The 18,963-nt window shown below is 55.3% G+C and overlaps 1 protein-coding gene across 5 annotated transcripts; it reads left to right on the top strand.

Moving 5' to 3' along the window:
- The first annotated feature begins 1,497 nt into the window (after positions 1 to 1,497).
- Positions 1,498 to 17,604, top strand: IRF4 (interferon regulatory factor 4). 5 transcript variants are annotated; one of them, XM_043908687.1, is made up of 9 exons: positions 1,498 to 1,589; positions 2,741 to 3,016; positions 3,995 to 4,181; positions 4,952 to 5,040; positions 5,676 to 5,820; positions 7,800 to 7,907; positions 10,156 to 10,509; positions 14,107 to 14,219; positions 16,149 to 17,604. In XM_043908687.1, the coding sequence occupies exons 2-9, from the start codon at positions 2,801 to 2,803 to the stop codon at positions 16,290 to 16,292; spliced, it is 1,356 nt and encodes a 451-aa protein (XP_043764622.1). In that variant the 5' UTR covers positions 1,498 to 1,589; positions 2,741 to 2,800; the 3' UTR covers positions 16,293 to 17,604. The 5 variants fall into 5 exon arrangements, with proteins under 5 accessions (XP_043764622.1, XP_043764623.1, XP_043764624.1 ...); XM_043908688.1 differs by having other exon boundaries at positions 1,557 to 1,589; positions 2,746 to 3,016; XM_043908689.1 differs by having other exon boundaries at positions 1,558 to 1,589; positions 2,660 to 3,016; positions 5,679 to 5,820.
- The last annotated feature ends 1,359 nt before the right edge of the window (positions 17,605 to 18,963 follow it).

Raw genomic sequence — 18,963 nt, 5'->3', positions numbered from 1 at the left:
ACGTCCACTTTGTTGGCTGAGGTATCCAAGTGCTGAGCTCAGCTCCTGACAGGTAGAGGGGGCCCCCAAAATATCTGTTGAATGAATGAATCCATGAAAGAAGAAAGGAAGGAAAACCGCCGTGACCAGAATTTTCTTTGAAAAATACCCTGTTGTTTACTACATAGACTCTGATAGTGGAAAACTTACTTGAGTGAATAAAAACATAGCATCCTGTTAATTTCTGAGAAAGTCGTTGGTTTGAGGAAAAGCTTACCCACTCTGCACCTCGTGGCTGTTTTGCTCTAGGCCGAGCTTGGTTGTTTCTTTGGGTGGGAGACGGTGGCCCAACATTTAAAAGAAAAACTGAGAAATAAGTGAAATCAAAAGCTTTTCAAAAGTTGCGAGTTGACCTAGGGTGGTAGTGGTCTAAAATCATATAGAAACCAGTGATCTGACGGTTTACCTGAAATTGGTAACTACACAAACATGCTGAAGCATTCAAGATGCTGGGGGGTGGGGGTGGGGGTGGTTAGATCTTGGAACATTAAGTAAAATCCCTCTGTTTAAATATTGCTCTTATTCTGGCCATTTAAACCCCTACTTGTAAATTGTTTCTCCCACGTTGCGGTTAAAACTATGCCACTGCGAGGAGGACTTGGACGCTTCTTCCAGTTCTTTCCTGCGGCCACAACTAAAGCTCTCGGGGTGCTGTCTCAGTCACTGAAGTCCTCCAGTTGTGCCGACCAGCAGGATGCGAGCATTTCAAGCGCACACAGCGTGTGAGCGCAGTTTATAGCTCAAGGTATCTGGGCCATTTCCTTTTTTCTTTTCAATGAGTGTGATGTTCTCTAAACACGGCGGAGGGGCGGGGCTCCCGGTGACAGTCAAGGGTGCCCCCCACCCACCCACGGTCGTTCGACGCGGACAGTCCTCTGTCTTTGGTTACGAACTCTGCAAGCCCAGTCCCCTTCGCACCAGATTCCCGCTCCTGCACGCCCCCACTTCCCGCCCTGACAGCGCTGGCGTAGCTGAGCTACTGCTCAGCGGTCCCCGCGCGGAGGCGAGGTCCCCTCGCGCCTTGCCCTCGGCAGGAAACCGCCCGAGTGAGGTTCCCCTGGCCCGTGCGCCCGACTCGAGGTGCGTCCCCAGCGCAGCCTGGCCCCGCGCCCCCGGCTCTCCGTCCGCAGCCCGCTACCCCATCCCGCGCACCCGGCTCCCTGCCCAGAGCCCCCTGACCAACCCCGCGCCCCAGCTGGGAGCCGGCGTTCCGCCAGCCCGGGTTCCGACCCGGCCTCGCGCCCCGGGCTCTGCGTCCGCAGCCCCTAGCCCAGCTTCGGCCCCATGGCCCCGGCTCTCCGTTCGCAGACCCCGCCGCACCCCGCGCGCCCGGCCCTCTGCCCGGAACCCCCAGACCAGCCCCGCGCGCCCAGCTCGATGCCCTCAGCCCCCACCCTGCCAGGAGGCGCCCCGGTTGGCCCCGCCCCGCGTAGGCCCCGCCCCAAGCGCGGCTTTTAAGCTTTATAAAGTTCCTCTTTCCTACCTCGGAGGCTTAGTTTCACTGCTTGGACTTGGGACTCACCGCTGCCCTCAGCTCGAGTCCGGGCGAGGTAAGACTTGGGTCGGGAAGGACCAGGGCTGCGAGGCGGGTACCGCAGAAACCCGTCCGGGGTCCACCTCGGGGCAGCGCGGGGCACCCTAGGGTCGGCACCGGGAGGGAGCACGCCCCTCGAGGGAGCCGCGACGCCCACCCCATCTGCTCTTGGCCGGGGAGTCCCGCGGTCCCAGCGTCCGTGGGTCGGCCGAGCCCGGGCCCTGGGAGGCCACGCGCGGGACCGGGTGTGATAACGAGGTCGCCGGGCCATCAGCGGCCGAGGGGGTCGTCGAAGGGACCCACACCGGGCGGCAGGCTTAACCGCGGGGGACAGACCCTTCCTCCCGAGGCTGTTTCTGTTGCTCCTCGCTCTTGAGGGGCTCAAACTCACCTCAGCCCCCGGCTCGCGGCTTCCCGACCGGTGGTGGAAGAGGAGGCGCTCCAAATTCAGGCCACTAGGGGCCCCGCGCTCCGCGACCCCCGTCTTCCCGGCACCTTCCCGCCCCCGCTCCCCCCGCCGGCCTCCCTGCCCGGCTGATGTTCGGCGCGCGGGGATCCCCCACGACGAGGCTGCGCTCGCCGCCTGAGGCCAGGTCGCTCTGTCGCATGTGGCTCCCGGGCCAACTGGTCGTTGCTACCTGCCTGGGGCTCCGGGGCATTCTTGGGGCAAAGAGTGCGAGTTTCAGAGAGAGCCGCGGGAGAGCTGCTGCCGCCGCTCACCTGGAAGGCCAGGCCACAGGGGATCCCGCGAAACACGCGGGGCCACTGGGGAGTGGGGACTCGGGAGAGGGCGCAGGAGGAAACTGGCCGTGGCAGGAGAAAGGGACTGTCCACGGCTCAGGCCTGGGCAGGGTAGCGGGAGTAGGAGTGAGGAGGGCCACGCGCGGTGGCAGTTGGATTTCGGAGGTGCGCGAAGATCAGAGCCCTGAGTCTGGGCAGCGCGCGGGCCGCGGGGGGAAACGCGAATGGAGCGTTCAGAAAGTGAGGTCGCGGACGGGCTCGGGGAGGCGGCAGGACGGCGGGCCAAGGGCACGCACGAGCCGGGGCGTCTGAGAAGGGCCTTCTCTCGGGTCTTCGGCGTCACAGACTCAGCGGCGCGCGCCTCGCCGCCTCCGAGACTCCGCGGCCTCGTGGTCATTGCCGGAGGACCGCCTCCTCTCCCCGCAGCGCAGAGCGAGTGCCGGAGCGGAGCCTGGGTTGCGAAGGGACAGCATCGGCGCGCGGGGCATGAACCTGGAGGGCGGCAGCCGAGGCGGCGAGTTCGGCATGAGCTCCGTGAGCTGCGGCAACGGAAAGCTCCGCCAGTGGCTTATCGACCAGATCGACAGCGGCAAGTACCCGGGGCTGGTGTGGGAGAACGAGGAGAAGAGCATCTTCCGCATCCCCTGGAAGCACGCGGGCAAGCAGGACTACAACCGCGAGGAGGACGCCGCCCTCTTCAAGGTACCCGGGGCGGGGCTGGGAGGGGCCAGGGCCCTCGCGCCGACCCGACCCGGGCTCCGCGGGCCGGTCCGCGCCGCGGGCTCCGGGCCTCGTGCGGGAGCGCGGGTGGCCCGCGGCTCCTCCGGGCCACTTCGCAGAGGGCAGACCCGGTGCCACGCCTGAGCGCGTGGGGCGCACGGTCCCCCGGAGTCAGGTGCCCGTCCGCGCTCCCGCCGGGTAGAGGGGTGGGCCAAGGCTGCGCCTCTCTGTCCCTGGCGGCCTCTTTCTGGAACTTTGGATACCTCCTCGCCTCCGCGGATCAGCTGTGTCTCTTCCTTGCGCGCGGGCAGGTGTGTGCGCTGAGCCTCTCAGGTCTGGTCTCTGCGCCCCTCCCCACGTTGTCCCGCCTCACGCCCCCTCTCTGGCCAGCGCTCTCCTTTAGGCCTTCGTTGCGCTCTGTCTTCGTGTCTCTCCCTCTGTCTCACTGTCTCTGTGTGACTCCCTCTTCCCGAGTCTCCCTTCCTCTTTCTCCTCTCTCTCCCTCCCAGGGTCTCCTTCGGGCCTCTCTCTGGGGGTTTCTCTTTGCCCTGTGTGTGTGTGTCCCTGTCCTGACCGTTTCCCCCTTGGGCCGTTTACCCAGCGGCCAGTGCTGCAGGGCCCGGCCCCACCACCTGTGGGCAGAGCGTGGATGGGGACTTCCTCAGGGAACTTGCCCAAAGAGTACCTCAGGCTCTCTGACGTCCAGAGGTGCCCTGTGGTGGCCCCTCAGCCCACAGCTCTGTCCTTGCTTCCAGCCTAACTGCTTCATTGGGTGGGTGAGCCTTTGTGGGGGTCCTCCAATTTCACCCATCTTTTATAAACACCTGGTGTCTTTCTGTCCCACATTCCTGTGACTCTGAAGCCCCCCCCCCTCCACCATTCTTTCCTTTAGAAATACAAGTTCCAGATTCATTTTTGAAAGACCTGCATTTTAACTTTTCCCTGCTTCTTTCCCACCAGGCTTGGGCACTGTTTAAAGGGAAGTTTCGAGAAGGCATCGACAAGCCAGACCCTCCAACCTGGAAGACACGCCTGCGATGTGCTCTGAACAAGAGCAATGACTTTGAGGAGCTGGTGGAGCGGAGCCAGCTGGACATCTCGGACCCCTACAAAGTGTATCGGATTGTCCCCGAGGGAGCCAAGAAAGGTGGGCTTCCCGGGCTGGGGCCGCCTGCACTCACACCTCACGCTCACTGTCAGAGTCTGGTTTTTTGTTTGCTGCTTTTGTAGCCTGCTTGCCTCGGCCTCCCATCCAAGCCTAGCAGGTGGTTTTCCCAGCTTCTCTGGGTCACAAATTGAAGTTCTCGTGGTGTTAGTGCAAGATAATTTCTCAGACTCCTGGTCTCTTCCTGTGTATGTGCATATGTGTGTGTTTTCTAGTTAGTTCTCCTAAGATATGGGCCAGATTTCCAAGCCAAAAATGGAAAAGCTGTTTGAAGCTTTACTTACTCATCTGTTTCTTGTGATTAGCCATTTTGCAGAAGGGAAGGTTCATGATCTACATATCGTTACCATTTGTAGTAAGAGAAGTGTCAACATTTAAACTTTGCCATGGTCAACTGGGCTGCTTGTTAAAACTAAAGTTCCCACTTTCCAAGATTCTGACCCAGAGCAGAGCCCAGTTTAAACAAACCACAGGTGACCTCACTAGATGGACATCTGCTGGGGGAGCTCATGCCACGAGGCCCATCACCCTCGGGCTTCTCTACTTGTGCTCCCTTTATGGGACCTTGTAGGAACCAGTTTAATGGACTGGACAAATAATTGCCCAAGGGAATTGCAGAAAAATGCCTTATTTGTCAACACTGTGCTATGCATTCTAGGAATTAGACGCTCAGGTATTTTTCTAAGATTTGACATTTCGTCCTGTCAGTTCCTTTTTCACACTGTGCATTTCCCTCTTCCCCAAACCCTCAGGAGCAAAGCAGCTGACCCTGGAGGACCCACAGCTGCCCATGAGCCACCCGTACAGCATGCCGGCCCCTTACTCCTCGCTGCCTGCTCAGGTATGGGAGGGGCAGGGCTTCAAGCAGGGGAGTCGGGGCCTATGAGAGGCAGTTGGGCCAGATCCCACGTGGCGGGAGAGACCTGCAAACAGAAGCAAGCAGAACTCCGTTTTTGCTGTTTGTCAAACTGCCAAGCCACATCCCAGGTTGCTGGATGAATGTTTCAGTTTCCACCTGGTGTTGCTGGTTTGAAGAGAGGGAGATGAGGGTGGGTGTATCTGCTTGCTGGTTAGATTTCCCCACTGACTCTGAAATCTTCTGGGAAACAGACCTTTTGTGGAAGCCAAAGATTTTGGAAGCAGGGCTTTATCATGTGAAACCACAGGGCAGCTGACCCTGTCGGACTTCTCCGATGTGAATTCCAGCTCTGTTTTATTCACTTTGCTGGAAGGGAGGTAGAGCCCCCAGCAGGGCTCTTGGTTTAACCATATGATGAAGCCTCACATAAAGCGTCGCTTTACAGCGCTATCTCGTTTGTGCTTTGGATTCTTTGTGGCGAGTTTCCACCACGACTTTTCTGATAAGAGGATTTGGCTGCCTGCCACACGAGCGGTCCCCGAGGAGTCTCGGGGGGCTCCCCCAGGCTGACCCCTAGCTGGCCGCTCTCCACCCCAGCCCCCCTCTGGTTCCTCCAGCAGGTTCACAACTACATGATCCCGCCCCACGACCGGGGCTGGAGGGAGTTCGTCCCCGACCAGCCACACGCAGAGATCCCATATCAGTGTCCCATGACCTTCGGACCCCGCGGCCACCACTGGCAAGGCCCAGCCTGTGAAAATGGTAAGGGCAGTGCCTGTGGCCAGAGGGCCTGGCCCCTCCTGGCCTGACCTCCGGGCAGTCCCGTGGCTCTCTGCCTGCTCAGAGCTGCCAGGGAAGGCCCTGCATGCAGTAAAGGAAGGCACGGGTCCCAGAGGAGGACTCCAGGTCCATGGTGCCCGGACCGCTGTGCCCCTGGACAGGCTCAGGGCTGCGTCATGGAACCCAGGGTCACGCCAGGCTCCAGGGAGCTGCCCTGCTTTTCACAGAATGTAAGCAGTGTGCCCACAGCTGCCCAGTGAGGCTGAGGGCTGGGGTCCACCTCCAGGTCTCCTGACCCCAGAGCCCAGCCACACAGGACAGAGAACGTCAGAATTCAGACTGGCCGACTTTATGCTTATTAAGCTAACACGTTTCTCCCTCCTTGAATAATCTTAAATTTTATTTTTAACCTTGGGCAAGAAGTAGTTGATTTTGTTAGTGTTCCCAGAGAAGGCTGGACCATCCCTTAATCCTGACTGTCTCTGTCTATACATCTGCAAAACTGGCATCCCACAGCTGTGGCCTAGCCTCCCTGCACCCACCTCAGCCCACAGGGACCCCAGGGGAGTTTTGTGCTGGTAGATTTCTCTTAAGCAGTGGTGTGTCCAGGCTGTTGTTCCTGGGATTAGAGGTGACAGTAAGAAGAGGAGGTGTAAATACTGTGAAGGAAACACAGAAGGTCTCCACAGAAGCGGGCCTGGTGGGTGCTGCTCTTGGACTGAATGGCGTGGTCCCCGGAGGCCTTCACCAGCCCTCAGAATGAGACCTCTCTCAGAGGTCTAGTTTGCTAAGTGCAGAGAAGATTTCACACAGTGTGTTCAGTGCATCAAAGCACAAGCTGTCAGGACCTGTGAGTTAATTGTTTATATAGAAATCCTGAGACCCGTCAACACCTAGATGTTTTGAATGTTCTAGGAGTATTGGCTCCTTTTTCCAGTCATGTCCAGCTCACTCTTGGCTTGTGGAATTGAAGAAGTAGCCTATTATTTAAGATTGGTTTTGAGTGACAAATTTTTTTAAAAAATCGCAAAATTTGGTTTTATTAGCTTTTTAAGAGTGATTTGCAGCAAAAGTTGGTTTTCCATATTGTGGTGGGAGAGTCTGGACAGGTTCCTGCAGTTCAGACCTGGGTCTGGTGCATCAGCTCTGCTGAACTAGTGACCCTGGTGCAGAGGGTAGGCTGGTGGACAGATCTTGACACATAAGTGACATTATGTGATGTGCCAGCCAGCTGAGGTTCTAGCACACACTCTGTGTTAACGTCTCACGCAGCACAGCTGCTGTGCTGGCTGGAGCCGTGGTTCCCTTTCCTCCTGAACCCAGGAGCAGTAACTAATGAACCGGGCCTATCAACATGTAGGGTTTTGGTCTGGCTCTTGGAGGTTGGAACTCATGTAGAGACCTGGGCTCAGCTCTGCTGTGAGCTCTCTGTGTGCATGTGGTGAATCACACAGCCTCTGAACTCAGTCACCCTGCCCATCAGCTGTGCAGGGACAGTGCACAGCCTTCCAGTTATGAGACGAGTAGATGCTGGGGCTGAGCCTGGCGCACACAGTGAACGCTGCACTGGGGCCTGGAAAGTGACCAGGACAGTAGGTCTCAAACGTTCTCAGCAGACACACCCACACAGGTGACTCGGAGGCGCTGGAGGGTTAATGACAAAAAAGAAGGGAAGGAAGGGAGGGAGAGAGGAAGAAGACTGTAGAGGCGATGCCAAGGTTCCTTCCAGCTGTGGAGAGGCTCCGTCCCTCTTCAGCCTTGGTTTTTCAGTAGGACCTCAGGCTCCTTGCCTCTCGGGAGGGGGTGTGTGTGGGGTGGGCAGTGTTGCTCCGGAGGGCCCAGGCCCTTCCCTCCCAGCCTGGTGCACCCCCGGGGCTGACGGGCCACCCTCAGGCAGAGGCAGCTTCCCTCTGCTTCCGAGGGACTCTTAGACGGCATCTGATTTTTATTTGCAAATGCAGGTTGCCAGGTCACAGGAACCTTTTATGCTTGTGCCCCGCCTGAGTCCCAGGCCCCCGGGATCCCCATAGAGCCAAGCATAAGGTCTGCCGAAGCCTTGGCCCTCTCAGGTGAGTGGGGGCCCCCTGGAGGCGGCGTCTGTGAGGGTCCTCTCACCTTGGGTGGATTTGAGGGGTCTGGAGTGGGTAGAAGAGTTAGCATCAGGGACCGGCTTCCCAACCTGACCCACTTCTCCAGGTGGATCTGAGCTGTGTCAGCTCTCCAGGAATGTGCAGGTGCCCCAGTTCCATTTGCCAAGGGCCCCCTTCAGCCAGCTTCTCAAACCACGCTGCAGGGGCTCCTCATCGTCCTTGCAGGCTTAGCTGCAAACAGGTGGCCCATCGGCATCCCAGGACGATAGTTCTGGGTTCTTTCTCCTCATCACATACAGTGCCTTCTCAGCCAGCATCTTGCTCTTCCTTTGAGCGTGGCGTGTCTCACAAACAAATCCAGATCAGATCTGGTCTTTAGAGTTTCATCTCTAAAAGAGGCCCGGATCTCAGCCGTCTCACCTGTTTTAAGGAAGACACCTTGAGGTGTACTAAGCGTGTGTGATATATGCATATTTATCTTTTAGATAGTGTTTTGATTGTTTTAAAATGAGATTTGCATATGTTAAAAATGAATAGCTTATGCTTTGGAATTCTCACCCTGCTCCCTGCCCTCTTTGAAAATCAGAGACAGGAAATATAAGCTGGATTCTCCAGGTTTCAGGAGAGCACAGCTGGGGCCCTTCCTTGCTCTTTCTGGTTCTGAGGTTCTGAAGGAGGCTTCCTGCCTTTCTCGGATGCTCCTGGATGGTGGAGGGAGCAGAGGTGTCTGAGCAGAAAGGCCTGTGTTGTTTTTAGAAACTTTCAAACCCTTTCCTTAAGCACCTAGGACTTGAGTGTGTGCCTAGAGAGTAGGAAATAAACAGCTATTTATATCCCTGTGACCTCGTGATTTCTGATGACGTTCAATGAAATGAAACCCCGAGTGGCCGACACCCACTCCTCGGGGTTCACAGCGGCAGGAGCGGCAGAGGCGGCTGGAGGCAGTAATGTGGGTTGTCTGAGTCTCAAAACCTACCCTTGAGGAATGAGAGGCTTTTGTGGGTTTCTGTCTGTGCGCTCAATACAGATTACCATCCTGGCCGTTTATCCAGGGTCAGCCAGCCGTTCAGGCTTGAACCCCACGCAGTTGCCCCTGGTACTTCAAGTCCAGGGCCCTCGGCAAACCAGGTTGGTCCTTTCAGCCCATGGGTCAGATTTTAGAGAAGGTGCTAAAATCAGCAAAATTTCAGAAATGAGCTCATGTTGTTTAGTTTTGGAGAAAGCACGACTCTAGAGCCATCCTCAGACTCAAACATAAACCAAGGTGTGTCTCAGCTGACTTTACGCTTGGGCTGTTTCCTTCATTTTTACAATAAGAGTAGAACACACACAGTGGGAAAATAAGTTAAAAATCAGTAAAGCAAAAACGTGAAATAAAAACATCATAGTCCCACTCAGAGCTCACCAGTGTTAAGGCTTGTCCTTCCCCAAACTTCAGTGTGCTTCTGTGTGTATGATTTTCTTTTCCTAAATGACATCATACTGATGTTTTTAGTGTAGTTTTGGATGTATGGACATATTTGCCTTTTTCCTGAAAGACCATTGTACTTTTTTGCTGATAAGAATTATTTAAGGTAGGATTCAGAGAAGGCAGTGGCAACCCACTCCAGCACTCTCACCTGGAAAATCCCATGGATGGAGGAGCCTGGTGGGCTGCAGTCCATGAGGTCGTGAAGAGTCGGACACGACTGAGCGACCTCACTTTCACCTTTCACTTTCATGCACTGGAGAAGGAAATGGCAACCCATTCCAGTGTTCTTGCCTGGAGAATCCCAGGGACGGCGGAGCCTGCTGGGCTTCGTCTATGGGGTCCCACAGTCGGACATGACTGAAGCGACTTAGCAGCAGCAAGGTAGGGTTTACTTCTTCCAAATTCAAAACTGATGGCCATGCTTAAAATGAGCTTTTGTTTGGTGGCACGTGACTTGGTGTGTTAGACATAAATGCTGTCATCACCACTATTGAGCTCTCCCCTAGATTCTGTGTCTCACACATTTGGAAAAATGCTGGGTTAGAGAGCGTCACAGACTGACGCAGAAGTCCTTCACCATTGGGCAGGCTCAGGCTCAGAGAGGGTCGTAGGCCTTGCAGTGTCTGCCCCCAGACCCCTTGGTACAGGCGTCCCGCCAACGATGCTCTTCTTGGGCAGTCGCCTGGCCTGTTGCTGAGTACCAGCTCCGGGCTCCCGGCAGTGAGCCTGCACTGACCGCTAGCGCTGTGCTTGCAGACTGCCGGCTCCACATCTGCCTCTACTACCGGGAAGTTCTGGTCAAAGAGCTGACCACGTCCAGCCCCGAGGGCTGCCGGATCTCCCACGGCCACACCTACGATGCCAGCAGCCTGGACCAGGTCCTCTTTCCCTACCCGGAGGACAACAGCCAGAGGAAGAACATCGAGAAGCTGCTGAGCCACTTGGAGAGGGGCGTGGTCCTCTGGATGGCCCCCGACGGGCTTTATGCCAAAAGACTGTGCCAGAGCAGGATCTACTGGGACGGGCCCCTGGCACTGTGCAGCGACCGGCCCAACAAACTGGAGAGAGACCAGACCTGCAAGCTGTTTGACACGCAGCAGTTCCTATCAGGTGAGGTGGAGAGGCTCGGCCGGAATGGGGTGCCTGTGCGAGCCGGGCCTGGGAGCGTGGAGCTGCTGATGGTTGGTGTGCCCCCCGCAAGGGTCATGGCGGCAGGTTGCTCAGCGGGGCTTCCTTCTGTGCAGCCCTGCGCCCACCAGGCCCGACCCCAGAGTAGGTCTCCTGTTGGTTCACCTGTCACCCCATCTGCGGGAGCCTGTGAAGCACGGGAGATTGTCCCGGACCTGTGGTTCAGGCTGAGGTCTAAAAAGTTTAGGATGTACCTACTCCTCACCAGCCAATAAGGCTCCTGTTTTACTGGCACAAGTGGTCTCAGCAAGCATATCTGCTGATGTTTCAGCTCTTTTACGGTTCCTAGAAAAATTGTAAGGTTAGAGGTATGTTGTTAACGTTTGTGGTTGTGAGATGTGTCACCCTCAGCAGATGTCTCCCAGCAGGTGGGACCCCGGTAAGTGTGCTGAACTGATTTTGCAGAGGGGAAATTATGAGTTGTTTCTAGATTTCAAATCACATTTTCCAGAGTCACCAGGTTTTGTTTTCCTAGTATTGATTTCGTGGCAATTAAATCAGGCCTGGGCTGGCTTTTGCGAGTCCTGCGGCCACCTTGTGGGGGGAAGTCCGTCCCCAGGGTCCGTTCGGCTGTCACCATCACCAGACCTCTTCTGGACGGAGAGCTGGTTCTCCAGCATCCTTAGCTCTTTTTGTATAAGCGCCTCCTTCAGAAACAGCCTGTGTCTGGGCTTTCATGGGCTGCCCCTTCCCTGAAGCTGCTTCTTGATTCAGCTCACCTGGAGCGCAAAGCCCATGCAGTCCACTAGCAGAGACTGCGCTCAGCTCCGGGGTCCGTGGCTCACGTTTGCTGAGGCTGCTCTAGATTCTCTTTCGTTGCCCAAGCAAACATGTCCCTGGTGACTCACCCTCCCCCAGAGGCAAACCGGCAGGAGGAGGGAGAGCTGGCCTCTGGTCCCTGGCAGCAGCCCCTGCCTGACCCAGGCCTCACGACGCATGGGGTCGTCCGTCCTGGGCCCAGTGTGTGGACTGCCTGCCGCGGAGCTTGAGGAGCCGGGAGCCTGAGGTCCGGGGCCAAGTCAGGAAGAGCCTGGCTCTGGGTCTCCTCAAGGGGACAGGTCTTGGATTGAGAAGGGTCACTGCGGGTGGGAGGGGCTTCATCCTGGAGAAGGGGCCCTCGCTTCTTGGGGTGTCTCTGGCCCCGCAGCTGTAGGAACGGAGCTCTGTTGGACATAGCTGTCAGCCTCTGGGACTGTGGGCCCCGTCATGTGGGGTGGTATGCTTCTTCATGGAGGGCTATGCGCCTCCTCATGGGGGGCTGTGTGTCCGCTCATGGGGGGATGTGTGTCTCCTCATGTCCTCATGTGAGGCTGTGTGTCCCCTCATGTGGGGCTGTGTGCTCCCTCATATCCTCATGTGGGGCTGTGCACCCCCTCATGTCCTCAGGGGGGGGCTGTGTGTCCCCTCATGTCCTCATGTGGGGCTGTGTGTCCCCTCATGTGCTCATGTGAGGCTCTGTGTCCCCTCATGTCCTCATGTGAGGCTCTGTGTCCCCTCATGTCCTCACGTGGGGCTCTGTGTCCCCTCATGTCTCATGTGAGGCTGTGTCCCCTCATGTCCTCATGTGAGGCTGTGTGTCCCCTCATGTCCTCATGTGAGGCTGTGTCCCCTCATGTCCTCATGTGAGGCTCTGTGTCCCCTCATGTCCTCATGTGAGACTGTGTGTCCCCTCATGTCTCATGTGAGACTGTGTGTCCCCTCATGTGCTCACGTGGGGCTGTGTGTCCCCTCATGTCTCATGTGAGGCTGTGTCCCCTCATGTCCTCACGTGAGGCTCTGTGTCCCCTCATGTCCTCACGTGAGACTGTGTGTCCCCTCATGTCCTCACGTGAGACTGTGTGTCCCCTCATGTGCTCACGTGGGGCTGTGTGTCCCCTCATGTCCTCACGTGGGGCTGTGTGTCCCCTCATGTCCTCACGTGGGGCTGTGTGTCCCCTCATGTCCTCATGTGGGGCTGTGTCCCCTCATGTCCTCATGTCGAGCTGTGTGTCCCCTCATGTGCTCATGTGAGGCTCTGTGTCCCCTCATGTCCTCATGTGAGGCTCTGTGTCCCCTCATGTCCTCATGTGAGGCTCTGTGTCCCCTCATGTCCTCATGTGAGGCTCTGTGTCCCCTCATGTCCTCATGTGGGGCTGTGTCCCCTCATGTCTCATGTGGGGCTGTGTCTCCTCATGTCCTCCCGTGGGGCTGTGTGTCCCCTCATGTCCTCACGTGGGGCTGTGTGTCCCCTCATGTGCTCACGTGGGGCTGTGTGTCCCCTCATGTCCTCACGTGGGGCTCTGTGTCCCCTCATGTCCTCACGTGAGGCTGTGTGTCCCCTCATGTGCTCACGTGGGGCTGTGTCCCCTCATGTCTCATGTGGGGCTGTGTGTCCCCTCATGTGCTCATGTGGGGCTGTGTGTCCCCTCATGTGCTCATGTGGGGCTGTGTGTCCCCTCATGTCCTCATGTGGGGCTGTGTCCCCGTCCCTCATGTTGTGTCCGACCAAGAGCTGTTTCAGTTTTGCTCTTTCCCTGTGACCCAGGGCTGTGCTCTGTGCTACTGCAACCTCTTGTCTTGAAGTGTTTTCTGAGGTTCGAGGAGGAAACTGAACTAAAAGCTGCAGCTGTGCAGGCGGGCCCCTCCAGTCAGGGATTCCCGCGAACCTTCTTGAGCCGCCAGGCCTCTCAGCCAACTGTTTCAGAGAACTGAGCCAACGCAGAGGCGTGGGTGTCACCCCCGCCCCCTCGCAGTGTGGAAGCCTGGCGCATGTTCTGCTGAAGTCAGTTAGGTTTGATTTGAATTCTGGAAGAAAAAAAAAAAAAGCAGGAAGTCAATGGTCCAGTGAGTTAGCTAGAAACTTTTCTTCGGTTGAAGAGAACAGTGGAAATCTTTGATATCTACCCATTCAGGATCTGCAGCCTCCTGGGGACAGCCCCGCAGCGGGGCGCACATCTGATAAGGCCGCCGCGGCTGTGCACACGCGGCCGCGCCCTTGTGAGCCTCTCCTCTGCGGACTGACATGTGCTCTGGGGGCGGGGCCAGGGTGCTGGCTAACGTGGGCGCGGGGCGGGCCCAGGGCCCCATCCCACCTTCCGTTCTGAGGGAAGCAGCTCAGAATCACCGGGTCTCCAAGATAACTTCCTGCACTCTGCAGTGTCAGAGGTCGTGGGCAACACAGACTGTAGATTAGAGGTCCTGGGTCAAATCAGAAAATTTTGATTTTTTGGAAAAAGATTCTCCTCTGTGTAAATGATTCTTTTGGCCCAAAATAGATCCATTTCCTTTTCGTCCTCCCCTACTCCTTTCCGAGACCTTTGCTTCCTTGTGGGTCCAAAGCTGCAAAACGAGCCCTGCCTCTTGGGGTGCAGCCCCCTTGAGGTGAAGGCGGTGCCCCGGAGGAGACCCGTGGGAACACTCATATGCACCCCCACGTCTGGTCCCGCCCTCACCTATGTCTGGCCTCCACATCCACGTGGGCTCCCATCCCCTCCCCGCGTCCAGCATGTGGGTCTCTGAACTGCTTCTGTTGGTCTGCAGAGCTGCAGGCGTTCGCGCACCACGGCCGGCCGCTGCCAAGGTTCCAGGTGACTCTGTGCTTCGGGGAGGAGTTCCCAGACCCTCAGAGGCAGCGTAAGCTCATCACTGCCCACGTGAGTGTCTGGTCACCTTCGGGTGACTCAGGAACGGGCCCTACTTAGAGGGGTTCAGGTGGGAAATCAATGTCCGGGGCCCTGGGCAGAGCAGGAGGGAGGGTGTCTGGGGACAGTGCCTCCCAGCCTGGACACCTGCCCATCACCACCTGGGATGACCTCTGGCCTGCACTGCACCCGTCCCATATGTTTTGTTTTCCAAAGAAATAGTCATATTCCCATTTCATAGGGATTTAAAAGGATGGGGCTAAAAGTTGCCCTTTAAAATTCTTGACATTTACTGTTACTTTTAAAAATGCCTTCTAGCTGATCTTCCCTTAAGGGGAAGCTTTCCCCCTGACTTGAGTATTATGTAAGCCCCCTCCAAAAGTCCCCCATCCTCTTTTACTTCTGGGTTATTAGAATTTATTTAATTGTCGGGAGCTGAGGGCCATCAGTGTCTGGTGGAGCAGAGTCTCTATGGCCTTCGGGCAGCTCAGGCCATGGTCACGCTTTCCAGCAGAGTCTAGCATGGGTTCACCTGCACAGAGTAAACATCTTTCACAGAAAAGGAAAGGAGGAAGGTTTAGAGAGATAACATGTAGCATTAATTTGCCTCAGAAAGCAGAGTTTTGAGTACTCGAGATTTTCAAATTTGAAATTGAAGCCTCTGAAGGCTGTGATCTGTGAAAGTTATTAACAGGCCCAGGTGACAAATAGCAGCAGGGAAAGTCACACCAAACAATAAGAGAATTCAGGTCAGATCTTTTAAAAAATATTGTAATTAAAATTTTCAAAAAGCTTTTATTTTAGCCGACAATGTTGTGACAGTCTCAGGTGGACAGCAGAGGGATTTGCCACACACATATATATGCATCCACACAACCTCTGCTTCTTGATTATAAAATCAAAAAACAACTGACCAACCAAGAGAAATACAGTCCCCATAAATCTTTAGAGTTTTCTCATGAATTCTCTCACTGACCCGACAGTTACTGATATAATAACAGATTCTTGTTAACAACTGTCCAAGGACTGAGTGACCTCGGCACAGGCACACAACACCTCGGAAGACGGTGGTGAGCCCTGTGTCTGAATCTCGGGGCTGGCACACACTGGCCTGGGTCAGCCGGGACCCTGGGTGCACCCAGGAGTCTTGCTCCCCTTATTATGGATTGAATTTGCTTCAGTGACTTCAGATGAGTTATGCCTGAGCCATTATATGTTGACTCTCATAAAGGCTCAGCTGAGGAGCACAGCTGACGGGATGAATGTGCTCCGTTCCTTACTGTGAGTTCAGAAAAAGCTGAGCACTGAATACTCTCTGGTGGATGTGCTCCACCCTCATACTGAGACTAGAGGGATCTGGGGTCAGTTAACTTCTCTTTTTCCACCATCCCTGTTAAATGGCAGATGTGGAAAAATAAGTCCAGTGGCCTAACTTACCGGATTACATTAAACTTGAATGAGACTCAGGTTTGATCCCTGGGTCAAGAAGATCCCCTTGAAGGAGGGGTTGGCAACCCACTCTGGTATTCTTGCCTGGAGAATCCCAAGGACAGAGGAGCCTGGAGGGCTACAGAACATAGGGTTGTGAAGTTGGATGCAGCTGACATGACCGAGCATGCACGCACCTTAATTTATCTTTAGTTTTACCTTAATTTTTACGATTACCTTTAATTCAGTCATTTTACCAATGTGCTTGATTTAGTTCTAGTTTAGTGTAAATGTCAAGTGGCAGTTGGTTTTACAAACACCATCATTACCTTTCCTTTCAACTGAAGCGCAGATTCAGTAGATCCTGTTTGTAAGTCGCTGTGTTCTCCAGAAGGCTCCTCATATGGCACGTCTTCACGGTCAGGGCACCTGACTGTACGTGTGACCGCGTCCTTAGATGTGGTGGGTTGTTGCCAGATGTCGACGATGTCTTGTTTTGATCTTCCACTGCAGGTTGAGCCTCTGCTAGCCAGACAGCTCTACTATTTTGCTCAGCAAAACAGTGGACACTTCCTGAGGGGCTATGACCTGCCCGAGCACGCCAGCGGCCCGGAGGACTTCCACAGGCCCCCGCGCCACTCCTCCATCCAGGAGTGAGGGCCCCGGGCGGGAGATGGCGCACGCGTAAATATGTGCGAGGGGGCGGCTGGCTGAGCCCCTGCTCTTTCTCTGTGAAATGTGGGAACGGGGGCTTCAGTCCCACCCCTGAGGAGAACATTGGTAGAAAATCAACTTGACAGATGAGCTTTTTCGAGAAGAAAGAATGGTTTTCAGGGTCTTCTGTGGACCCCGATGATAATGTGAAAACTCATCATCATGTGGTTTACATTTACTGACTTGCTGTCTCCAGTCTGATGTGGACTCTTTCTTGCATGAAGACTGAGAAACCTGTGCTTCATCGCTGACCGCCAGGATGGCACGAAGGTACCCAAGTGCCAGTCTGTTTCTCAGGGAAGTAGAACCTACTGTTCTGCCCAGAGGAGGAGTGTGCCGGCCACTGTGGATGGCGCACCTCCGGATGCTGACGAGAAGACAGACCCGGCTCTGGGGGTCCCCACCTTCCTGGGGCCCCTCCCTGGGTGGCCCGCCGCCTGCTGTCTGCACCCCCAGGCCCGGAGCTCAGCTGGTGTGACCCTGCGGTGCTTCTCGAGCCAAAAGCATCAGGGCCACCCTAAGTGCCGTGTTTTGTCACCTCATACTGACTGGTTAAGATACTTTTTGTTTGTCTTTTTGTCTCTCATGCTATAGAAATTATTGCTATAGCAAAAAGAGAAAGATTGACAGATCAACAACCCAAGACATATTTCTGAAGCTTGGTGCACGTCTCCCCTCTTGTCCTGTTTGTTAGGAGACCGGCCACCATGGCAACACTAAGAGGAGGAGTGCCCGCCTGCCCGGGGAGAGCCCTGCGCGAGGGCAGGACAGGGCTCTGCAGATTGAGCAACTGCAGGCCAGGGGAGCTGTTTTTGCTTACTTTGTATATTGTACGCTTCCTCATGCCAGTGACCGCTTGACAGGGCCTTAAAATTATTGGGCTATTTCCAAACACGGCTTTTTATAGAATCACTAAGATATCTAATTGCTTAAGTGAACCTGACCACTTCTTTGCTCTTCCTTTTGGAAAAGTACAGATGTTTGGACCATGGTCTAGCAGTTTATTTCTGTCCTACTAGGAAGTAACTGCCATAACTTAGGCTCAGTGTATGAACTGATGATTCTCTTATTCTAGGCTGTGTCTTTAAGTAATTCAACAAACTTGCATTAGACAGATTGTAGCTTTTATCCAGAGAAGGCAATGGCACCCCACTCCAGTACTCTTGCCTGGAAAATCCAATGGACGGAGGAGGCTGGTAGGCTGCAGTCCATGGGGTCGCAAAGAGTCAGACGTGACTGAGCGACTTCACTTTCACTTTTCACTTTTATGCATTGGAGAAGGAAATGGCAACCCACTCCAGTGTTCTTGCCTGGAGAATCCCAGGGATGGGGTCGCACAGAGTCGGACACGACTGAAGTGACTTAGCAGCATCAGCTTTTATCCAGCTTAGTAAGCAATGAAGGCTGGAAATGTCATTTCTTCTTTTTTTTTGGAAAACGTTTTTAGGGATAAAATAATACATATTACCCACAAAAGTGTTAGACAGTACAAAAAAGCAAAACCCAAGGAGAATCTTCCTTTTTTTCCAATCCAAATCCTCCTCCTTTTAGGTGCCCACAAGAAGAATTTGATTGTTCCAGCAGATTTTACTTTTCTATAGATAGACACAAACCTAAAAAATCTCAGGGGTCCTTCGTGCACCCAGAGGTGCGGATTCACCTGCTCCTGGGGTGCTCCTGCCGAGCCCAACTTGAGGCCCTCAGCGCGGTTTAAGCAGTTCATTACCCACATGGAGTCCACCCCTTCCGACAGTAGATTGTACTCCGTGGGCCACAGTGACTTATGCATCTTATAGATGTGAGCATCTGGGGTACATTACCCCCGGGGGGCAGGAGACTGCGGGCCACAGCATGGCTCTGCCGCGGTTGGCCGGCACCCCAGCCTCCAAGCAGACGCGCGAGCCCCTCGTCTCCTTTTCCAGCACGAAGCTGCTCTGACTAGAGCTCCGTGTCTGGCAGATGCTGTTGGCCGGGGCCACACCCGTCCACGAGCACAGCGCGCGTGAGCGGCAGCTTTCTGTGGTCTAGGGGATCCACAGCGTGGGGCGGTAGGTGGAACACCATGAAGCAGGCCCGGTGAGGGACCCCGATGTGGGCTCAGTGTGTTAGTGGAGGGTGCTGTCAAGTTTAGGCCCTTGTTATCTGGAAGAGTTTTAGGTCCGTGGGGAAGGTCTCGAGGGCGCCCCTGGCTTGTTTCTTGTTCCTGAGGTTTGGTCACACTGTGGGCAGACCAGCATCTTCTGGAGCACCACAGAGAGCTCCTTCACACCATGGCTTCGGAAGCTCCTGTCACCACACGGAGACCCAGCCAGGTGGTCGGTTTGTGATGGAGAAACTGATCCATGTGGCCCAACAAGCCTACAACCGTGGGGACCTCCTGAGTCCAGCAGTGCCCTGCATGAGCAGAGAGGCATCCACGGGCTCAGCTGTGAACAAGGCTTTTGTCCCGGTCACTGCGAACAAGCCTGGGTGCAGGTCTGACATGGGCTGTGTCCTCAGGCTGGTGATGGGGTTGTGTCCCCAGGGAAGGTTGCACCAGTGAAGGTCTTTTATTTCTGTGAATCATTTTATTAGCGAAAATCCAGACACAGCATAAGCCCTTCCATTCTCCTGC

The sequence above is a fragment of the Cervus elaphus genome, chromosome 7 (assembly GCF_910594005.1).
Source record: "Cervus elaphus chromosome 7, mCerEla1.1, whole genome shotgun sequence".
Taxonomy (NCBI): Eukaryota; Metazoa; Chordata; class Mammalia; order Artiodactyla; family Cervidae; genus Cervus; species Cervus elaphus.
Note: the sequence above shows the minus strand (reverse complement) of the source record. Positions and strands in the feature narration are given on the sequence as shown.

Coding starts and splice junctions, on each gene's coding strand:
- IRF4 (XM_043908687.1), top strand. CDS start 2,801: ATGAACCTGGAGGGCGGCAGCCGAGGCGGCGAGTTCGGCATGAGCTCC. Junction 4,182..4,951: donor CCCCGAGGGAGCCAAGAAAG/GTGGGCTTCCCG, acceptor CCAAACCCTCAG/GAGCAAAGCAGCTGACCCTG. Junction 14,220..16,148: donor GTAAGCTCATCACTGCCCAC/GTGAGTGTCTGG, acceptor CTTCCACTGCAG/GTTGAGCCTCTGCTAGCCAG.